The sequence below is a fragment of the Eptatretus burgeri genome, chromosome 7 (assembly GCF_056783735.1).
Source record: "Eptatretus burgeri isolate ZD-2024b chromosome 7, Ebu_testis_v1, whole genome shotgun sequence".
In the NCBI taxonomy this organism is placed as follows: Eukaryota; Metazoa; Chordata; class Myxini; order Myxiniformes; family Myxinidae; genus Eptatretus; species Eptatretus burgeri.
Window position 1 is genome coordinate 62903775 of NC_140967.1, and position 10142 is coordinate 62913916.

At 42.6% G+C, this 10142-nt stretch overlaps 1 protein-coding gene across 2 annotated transcripts in view; it reads right to left on the reverse strand.

Moving 5' to 3' along the window:
- LOC147023400 (procollagen C-endopeptidase enhancer 2-like) overlaps positions 1-9769 on the reverse strand; it is a 51733-nt gene extending 41964 nt beyond the window's left edge. Inside the window, exons 1-4 of one of the 2 annotated variants that reach the window (XM_085888779.1) lie at positions 9693-9769; positions 9021-9099; positions 5002-5110; positions 2723-2790 (exon numbers count right to left, since the gene is read on the reverse strand). In XM_085888779.1, coding sequence (XP_085744905.1) covers positions 2723-2790; positions 5002-5110; positions 9021-9091 — 248 coding nt within the window. In that variant the 5' untranslated portion in view covers positions 9092-9099; positions 9693-9769. Of the gene's footprint in view, positions 1-2722; positions 2791-5001; positions 5111-9020; positions 9100-9617 lie in introns of both variants that reach the window. The other variant, XM_085888778.1, reaches the window with a different exon arrangement.
- Positions 9770-10142: the final 373 nt, after the last annotated feature.

A 10142-nucleotide genomic window follows, 5' to 3' on the forward strand; every position in this document is an offset into this window, starting at 1 on the left:
GCGGAGCCCTGATCTGAGGCGATGGAGGCTCTGACCACGCCTTCAGCCAAAAACACGTGGGCAATGGCGACCGGGTTGAGTGAGGGACGGTGCCATTGTTGTTGTAGATGTATAAAACCTAACTATAAAATAACTCACAGCGCACACACGAAATTCCCATTAGACAGAAGGAAGAATTCTAATGATAAACACATACTTATCGAAATAACTAAGCTTAAGGACTGCTGTCGGTTTTTGTGAAAATGGCTTCCAGATTTGTAACAATATGACCAGAAGGGAACTTCGACAAGTGCAGTGGAGAATCCAAACAGCTTGAAAAGTGAGGTTGTGGAAATAAATCCAACTCAGCACTTTAAGGATACATTACATGCTGAATCACTTCGACGGAAGATAACACAATGTTAATTATACTAGAGGGCTGTGATCGGACATCGCTGTGATGGTTCCCGGTATCGCCAACTGGTAATATTAGCCACTTGGTAAAACTGGCAATTCTGCTTCATAATGAAAACAAACGTTGTTGGTTTTTTTTCAAAAAGCAGGACACAACAGACACCAAGACTAATAAACACTCTGGGAACCATAGCAAAACATAGTGTCTGCCAAACAGTTTGATAGGTCAGGGGGAGAGTGTTTTGAAATGATATTTTAAAGGGTCTTTATTGCACAAGTGCCCTCAATATTTGGTTGGTGAAAACATTTCAAGAGATATCAATTAGGTAGGACATCGACAGCAAGGAAAACAAAAAATAGGACCACGCATCCTGAAGCTCACCTACATCAGGAGCAACAGTCACTCAAACCCCACAGACCCCCTTCGACCCTGTTTTTTATGCCATGAACAAACATAGTACATCATGGGTGATGAAGGTTGTGGTCAGGTTTCATTGAAATTGTGTGTGTAGTTTGAGAGAAGAGAGCAAATACCTATTTTGGGTGGCTCAAACCCCCTGCAGATCACCTTATTTTTTTAATGCCATGCACAAACTATGATACATCAAAGTTGATGAAGGTTGTGGCCAAGATCCACCAAAATCGTTTGTTTTGTTCAAGCGATAATGACTAAAGTGTTTACAGACTCACTGACTCACTCACTCACTAACCGAGGGACACTACTCGATGGCATTAGCTCACCGGACTAAAGTCCAGGTGAGCTAAAAATGAAGTACAATAGATATTGTAACCATTGAATCACCAAATAAGGAGGGAGCTTCATTCTATCAAAATCAACTTACATATTAGACTCATGGCATGTCGGAATCAATGGTGAGATGAAACCCCCTGCTTGCATCACATAACTGCACAGACCTCGAACAGGCTTTTCGTCAGACATAGCAGGTTTCTCCTCTTCGGTGACAACTGCTTTTACAGACTTTTATTTTTTAGCCGAAGCCTTTCTCTCCACGGATGTTCCTATTTCTCTGGTCTCCTTCAACAGGAACATCTTTTATGACATTTACAAAGAGCTGACTTGCAATACCCTTTATAAATGTGGTACTTGAAAAACCGAGGTGACAAACAGTATCAACTATACTTCTCTTGCATGCAGCACATGGCTGCCAGGAGCATTTTGTTCAGGGTGCCAGCGATGGCTCGCCTACTCTTCGTGAAGAATGCCAGATATTTTAACCTCCATAAAACAAATGCTTACAGATGAGACACCCAGTTTAACATCCATCCGAGGACGGCACACACATTGACACCTCACCCTGCCTGTGAAACACCAGAATGACAGTTTATAGTTGGTGAGACATCTCCGAGGTGAGTATGTTTTTTTTTTTTTTTTTACATGAATAAAGGTTAAAAAGATCAGGGTCACCCAGCTGCACCTGGTTGGGTTTGAGTGTGGAGAAGTAGCAGCTGAAACCTAAATCCTATCCAGGTTCTTCTTGATGGCTCCATCTTTGCTCTTTTTCCTTATTCGGGTTCCTTCTGACGACTCCAATGCAGTATCTGGTCTTCTCTTTGATTATAATTTAGATCTGGCTATTAACAACATTATGTAGGATTTGGATGTCAATCTTGTCAGAATAATCACCATGTAGTTATCACATTGTTTGTTGAAAAATAAATAAACAATTGGTCACTCATGCTTTTCAGGAAATAATTAATCTTCTTGTCCTGCCGAGCCGTCTCCACATGATGCGGTCAACTCTTTGTCCATCCATCCATTGGGACCATTCTCTGTGCAGAGCGTAAGCAGTCTCCTTGGCTATTGGGCACAATCCTGGACAGGTCACCACTCTGACACAGGATACCAGCAAGCTGGTACTCATTTTGCCAACCTTAGAAGGAGGACAGGCTGAGTCAACCCCACCTGGTATTAAATCAACAGCCAAGCAGGATTTGACCTCAGGACCTTAGGATCCCTGATAGGATCCCAAACCCACCACTCTAGCCATTAAGCCAACACCAGGCATACACTCTTTGTCGTTGACGCTAAAAAGCCTCAAACTCAAGATGGCTAATTCAATGGCAACTTGACCAAAATACCACAAAACAACCAGATGACAGCAAAACATTTCAAGAGTGAAATTTTATGCTCAATGTCATAGTTCCTCTTTTTTTTCAGTCAAAAGCATAACTAACTTCGAGTGAAATAAAATAGTCTCCAATGATTAAAAGGCCATTCACTTTATCCATATTAGTGAGCTGATCTGTTACCGAAATTATATTCAGTTATTGGGTGGAAAATAAATGGAAAGTGTGTAGAAATACTTACATACACCGAGCATTCATTTCCAGAGCGAAGAAGCGGAAAGAAAGGAAGACAACTCGGCCTTCGGGTACCTAATGGTCAGAAGTTTGAAAAAAGGGAGAAGGTGGGTTGTTTAAAGTGAGAAGCTGAAGGTGTTCATATATATTGTTTGTTTTTTTCAGATGTAACTCTTTTTTTTAATAGTAAATATGTCCTCTTTATGTCATCTATCTCAAGATGAACCAAAGTTCTTTTTAACTTTGATCTAAGCTCATGGAGGAGTTTTCGATAAATCACAAGCAAGACGTGGACTATTACATTATATATAAGGAGTCAGGACATCAGTAGATATTGGGCAAATACAGATGTACTCCTATTACTAACCCTTAAACTGCCCCAAATTATATTGTTGTGGGAACTGCCAAAAGGGGTAATGGGAGCAAGATAGACGAGTTATTTCATTAATAAACGTCGAGCATAAGTGTGTGGTTTGTGTGTAGAATGATAGGACATGTCAAAGTATGTTCAGAAGCTAAGTGAACGTGGCCCCTCCCTTCCGTAGCGTGTCTAACACCCTCCCACCATTCCTCCCCTGTTAATCCTTTAAATGGTTTCTCTTTGTAATCCGTTTCATTTAATAAATTGTTTGCAGCTCTGTAAACCAACAGCCCCCTCCCCTCTCCCTCTCCAGGAAGGTGAAAGCAGGGCCTTGCGACTGTATGTAAACATAAAAGCTCCACTGGGAATGGCAATCTTGTGGATCTGCTCGAGCCACTCAAAACCATATCGAAGCTGCGAGAAGCTAAGTGGAAAGCCAGTTATGGCGCAGCTATGCACGATCACAACATGATAAAGGCCGAGGGACAGAGAGAGAGAGAGACAGTGCGAGTCTGAGCTGGACCTGAGCCTCAGCAGAACCACAAAGAGAGCTGCGCAAGAGTGAGTGGAAAGTGATCCAGCAAAAATGGTGGTAGAGGAGTAAAACACCGACAGTGAACTTTGAGGACGACGGTCCAAGTGTCGGATTATAAAAGCACACGTGTACGTTGGGCTGGAGCCACAAGCCCGGATGCGACCTTGCCTTCCATCTCCCTCCTGCCGAGACCATCGCCGCCGACCCATTTCCACCCCGTGCAAACATCGTGTGTGGAAAATGTTTCTTTCTGTCTCGTCACCTTTATTCCTGTGTGGCTTCGTACATGCGAGTCACTGAGCCCCAAGTTAAATTGTGCAAGCTGTTGAAGTTTCATGGACGCTTGAGAAATTATTTACAGTGAGAAAATATCTGATCAGTGCATTTGCATCTTGTTTTTCCATCCCCTGTATTTCTTTAATAAATCCTGTTTCCTCCCCATTAGCATGTCCATTCAAATTTGAAACAGTAAATAACGATGCGAGTAAGATGGCAGCCGTTATAAAATTGGTGCGAAAAAGCCCTCGTTAGGATGTTTATAATACAGCGGTTCCCCCGGGTAATTGCTTGGCTCTCATCCTTTTAGACAGATGAATTGGCTGGAGGTGACAGGACTTGTTAGCGATTCTGTATGTCAAACATTGAGGAAAAGATCTGTTCAGTTTTCCTGGAGGATGGTGTATAGCCCCCCCCCCAAGGGCTACCCATTACTTAATTGGTGACTCATCGGGTGGAAGATTTGACTTCGAATCCACCTTCAGTCAACCGCTACATTGCTTGTCAGGTTAGGGATCAGGACCCTGGTGAGAATTCGATGACCGTAACAATATTCAGCAAACCTTGTGCGGGCAAGTGGGGTACATTAACATTTTTGGCCCAAGTCTTTTACGAACTGTCAGGCTAGGCCGGAAGTTCAACTGAAGGTGGCCAGATTTTTGAATTTGGAGAGGGTGGCGATCACTGCCAGCGATAACTCCCTTACGCTTCACGAAAGACACAGGAGGGGGGGGGGGATCATTAATGTCCACCAACGAACGACTGGTGCTGGCAGATGAGTCAACCGGCTCAACGTCCCCCTCATGGACGGCATGGAGATTGATGTATCACCCAGCATGTGGAACACCAGGAAGGCAGTTTATAGCTGTGTTTTTTCAAATCCAGGCGAGATAGCCCAAAGGACAGTACACATACCCTGAAGTTATCCTGTCAGTCCTGGACAAATACATAAGGTATGTGAGATTTTAACATTTGATTTCTAAGCATCATGAGCTATCAGTTCATTCAAGGAGCCATAAAAAAGGCTAAACCGAGCATGAGCAGAAATAATTTACTTCCACAAATAAAAAGAACAGTCTGATAACAGTTGAAATCCAAGTTTTGCACGGCTTACCTTAATATTCCAGACACAATTGAGGTTAGGCCGATAGTCCTGAGGGAATCCAGGGCTTGCAAACTGCCCCGTATCTCCCTCCATCTCTCCACCACATGTAGTCCGTGGACTGAAGCACAGAAGCAGGACCTACCATCAAATGTCTGATCCTCCTGATTCACATCTAAGCTATCCTGCCAACCCTTATGCTCCCTGAAGATCACAGCAGCTCTCATAATTAAACAAAAGACCGGAGTGCAGATACTTTTTCAATCCATCATTTGCCTCTCAAGAGAAGCATTTATGAATCACTAGCAGATTTACCCGACGTTGCCTCCTGGGAAGAGAAATGTGAATAAAGTAACACTTTGCAGAGCAGAACACTTTGTTTACAGAGCAGAACAAGCTCGAATGAGCTTCTCGTCCTCTTAATGATGACGATCCTCGTCTTAAAGATCCTCGTCCTCTTAATGATGACGTCATAAAAACGAATATGACGTCATTGTGATGTATCAGGTTTGCGATAAATTATCTGTGCTAATGCCCGGCTTGATTCCCGCAAACAAAATTCAAACAGCTTGCCTAGTTTTGGAGATAATGGTATAGGCGATTTCCATTAGTGGCGATATTATGACGTCAACTTTTTTCTAGGAAGAATTTCCAAAATCGGAGATGGTTACTGCTTGCGCGTGGGCTTTCTGCATATACATGGCAAGTTTCACGAAGATCCGATGGAAACTCTGGGTTGTGAAACAAAAAATGTCAAAAAATAGGAATGACGTCATAAAAATTGATATGACGTCATAAAATTTGATGACGTCATAGTGATGTAAGACTTGAGTAAGCAACAACGTGAGTAAGACTTAGAGATCTTCCACGAGGATCTAAAAAGGAAATTTGGAAATTGTAATACCCTCTGCCATCACCACCAGGTGGCGCTACACGGTACACATTTACATAGAGAAATTACCCCCCCCCCACTCTGCCCCCCACACCCCCATGTGAGGCTGCGGCCACATAGCCTATGTTACCCCTCACACAAAGTTGTATTTGTACAAGTTTGGAGTTTGTAACTTAAAAGATGTGGCTGTGCATAGAACACATACAAACAAACAAACAGATGTTTGCCTTTCATAGGCATAGGCATCACAACAAAAGGATTTGATAAACTATTGTGATTCAGATCCAACCTCTGATAGTGCAGGGAGGAAACATTTTGGTATCCCAAATACATATCCCAAAGATGATAGGATTAACTGCATTTGAAACTTGAAAGATTTTGAGTCACATGCAGGGAGTGTATCCCCACTAACAGAAAACAGCACTCTTATGTCTGACAACAGACATTCCACATCACGACCAAGTTGTACAAACGAAAAAAACCGCTGGAATTTAAACAGGAAATGGTTCGACATCCAATTGCCCAAACACACAACTTCTGCAAGTTTATCAATCTCTGTTTCTACTGTTTAAGTGACAAGCTGATCATTTTTAGTGTCCCCCCCCCTACGCCTCCCCACGTTTCCCCGACAAAATAAGAGCAATCGATCCTTAAAAATTGTGTTCCTCCACAAAGACTCTTCCAAAATGTGAGATGTGATGCTTGATGAGATGTCTTAACCAAGGAGGAATCTGATTATTACACACACACACACACACACACACACACACACACACACACACACACACACACACACACACACACACACCGTCGGTGGTGTGAGTAAGTGCCTGCAAATTAAGAAGCTTAAAGATGAAAAAGTAAAATAAGTGAGGATGTTAGGAAAGAGAAAATAGGGGGTAAGGAAGAGAGAAGACTAATGGTAGAGGGGATTAGAGAAGGGGACAGAGGAGAGAAGTAAAACGTTCGTTTATGGAGCACAAGTGGGGAGGGGGTTGGCGCGTTGGTGGAGGTCAAAAATTCCACCATGTATGATGCAGAAGAGCATGCTTCTACATGTGCCAACACATTTACATTGTGATTACAACTCTCAAGCAAATGAATCGAGAAAGCGAAATAATTCAGTTGAAATGATGACGCAATGGCTATTTTATTTGCTTTAATCAGAATATTCCAGTTATGATGAAGCAATCCATTTATGGCATCAATTCAGAGCATCAGGGCTCAGCATGTGAAGAAAACGAAATTATAAAACTAGAAGGGAACTCGGTAGAGAACATACCTCCATCAGGTTGATTAGTTCATGTTTTATATCCCACTGATAGGCTGGATCTGGATTTGGAGCTGAACTAAAATTGAATCGGCTTGTTCTTGTCACCGAACCAACTCACCCACCAAGTTTCGTCCGAATCCGTCCATAAATTTTTGAAATATCCTGCTGTATATCGTTTTATCCCTGTCACTCAAATGGTGAAGAATCACTTTTTTTAAAAATTGGATCTGGATCCGGATTTTCTGTGAACTCGTTGATAGCCTGATAGGGGATGGGAATGCATTAAATATTCTACTGTTTCATTGTGAGAATGCCTGTTTGCTTCTATGAATGGGGGGAGGGTAAGGAGGGAGGACAGAGCTGGGGTTGGAGGGGGAGAGAAAAGATGGGATAGAGTTGGGAGGGGAGGGTGAGGACTTTTGGAGGAGGGGTGGGGGGGTTGAGGAGGGTGTCCTTAGGGTTAGGAGGGGGGAGGACAGGGTTTGGGGTGGTAAAGACTTTTTGTGGGGGTGGTGGGGTTGAAGAGTTATGGTGAGTGAGTTGGGGAGGGGGTTTGAAGCCTTGGAGTGTGGAGGGAATTGGCTCCTTAGGGTTGGGAGTGGGAGGGTTTGGACTTGGACTTGGGGTTGGGGGCAGAGGTTGAGAACTTGGGGTTTGGTCGGGTGGGGGTGGGGGGGGGGTTAGAGTTCAGGACTTGAAGTCACATTTTACTTTGTGCAGATGTTCCATGGGTCCCTGCTAGTGATCTTTAAATACTGCATCATTTTCTTTTTTTTGGTATTCTTTTCGAGATCTCGGCTTATCAAAGACTCAGAGAACATTCTTGATGGAGCACAAATAACATAATTTGTCACAAAATTGAGTTTTGGCTGTTTTATTGGTTTTTTTTCGTAAATAGGTCATATTTAAAATGCTGAAACATGCTGCTCTAACCTCACTACATGTGTGAACGTAACATCTTGAAAATAGTGTGTTTGTGCCTTGTTTTCATAAGAGTTGTTCCTTTTCCATTGGATCAAGTTTATAATAATCGGAAAACATAAGATGCGTGGAAAGATTCATCAAAAGTCGGATTGCATGTGATGCATTGCGCAGCTGTAGGAAGGCCGAGAGTTGACTGTGCTTGAATTACAAGCCGTTCATCAACAGAACAGGAATGTGGGCGAATTGCCACGATCGCTGCCGAGAAAGTTCCCAGCCGATATTTTTTTTACTCCACTCCGAAAAACTTGCTGCATACCCTCCAGGACTACTTCATGTTACTAGAAGCCAAGACTCAGGGAGAGCTGGACAAATGTAAAAGTTATGAAGTTCGGGTCTGATAGGATGATGTGGAAGTAGCGCATTTACCTTTGAGCTGTCTGGTCTGAGTTTGGTTCCTGATCCGAATATAAACTGTTGGATTGATGTTTGGCAGACAGTGTGTTGCATCATAGAGTGTGCCGTCCCTCGGATGAACGTCAAGTTGGACGTCTCATCTGCTAGCACTGCTTGGTGGACATCAAATATTGCACAGATTCTTTCACAAAGAGTAGGTGAGTTATCGTCGTCCCCCTGAACACCCTGAGCAAATTGTAAATTCCTGGCCTAACTACTGCTGTGAAGGCAAAGGCAAACCTTGTAAAATTCATAAAACCAACCAGTGTAATTCTGAAAGACAGAGAGAGACAAAGAGAGAGGAGATCGTAAAAAGGAAGACCCCTTTTACACACACACAGGATGGCATGCGTTACTGCTTTTAGGCTTCATTGAAGATGACTTGTACCACACTCTTCACAGAGTGGTGCTGCTGCTGGAGCAGATTTTTTAAAAGCCAGATTAAAAAAAAAAAAACATCTGGTTCATGATAACAACATAATCACTTACAAGTTCTGTTGGCACGATCCCTGTCCCACCAGCATCACCCACAATGCCAAGTTTGTTGCAATGAACCACATCGTTGGATCTGTAGACAGAAAGTGAGACATCTGATTGAGCAGTTTCAATGTGATGCCTGAAAGCCAGCAGGACCCTACAAGCCTATTTCAGTATAGTCATTCATTATTCTAATGATGACGTACAACATTTACGGTTTGACTCGGTGTTATACTTGTGATGCGCTTTCGGTCATTGATGTATACATTTTTCTCAAACGGTGCTCCAACATGACATAAGCATCTATTTGACCCTCTTCCTTCATTACCACCAAATAACCAGCCACAACCCCCACTAATCCCCCACCATGGTGTATAAATTCTTAGAAATAAAAGACGTCAATACTTGCATCAATAAAATAATCCATATAACGTCAGCTTTGCAGAAAGAGAGCATGTATAATTCACACGTTTAAATCGAACTCAAAAGTTTTCAAAACTTTTACATTGGAGCAACTTTCAAAGAAAATGTTAATGTCATTAAAAGCTGTATCTGTAAAGCTGTAAACATTCATTAAACGCTGTAAACCATCATTCTGCATCATCATACCACGTTAGTCTGGAGTTCTTTAACTTGATAGTCGTGGCCGGTTCACACATCAATGCAGCAAAAATGGTTCCTTACCATATGGGTTCCTTTCTTCTCAGTGCTGAGCAAGCTTCTTCTCTCTATCCTTAACCCCCCACTCCCCCCCCACTCCTTGTGGGCCTTCATCTCCTCCCCAAAACACTTCTACGCCCTTTCCAACGATTCACCCAGCCCTCCCCATCCCATACCACAACCTTTCTCGAACTGAAGTATGTGCTTTCTTCTTTGCTCTGTTTATTCCTCTTTCAATTTCTTTCGTTTTAGGCTTCTTCTCCACTTCTTTGATGTCAAACGCCAGATAATCGGTGATGGTCATTCATTTATCACTGATAAATGCACAGGATTATAGCAACATCATCTGCGATAAGAAAAGAATATGGTGATTTTAAATATGATGTAGAAGGCAGTTGGGGCCTGTTTTATGTTCCTATGATCTGAGCACAAAATTATTTTTGATGTTGTGTTCCCAGGTCCAATATACTGTTA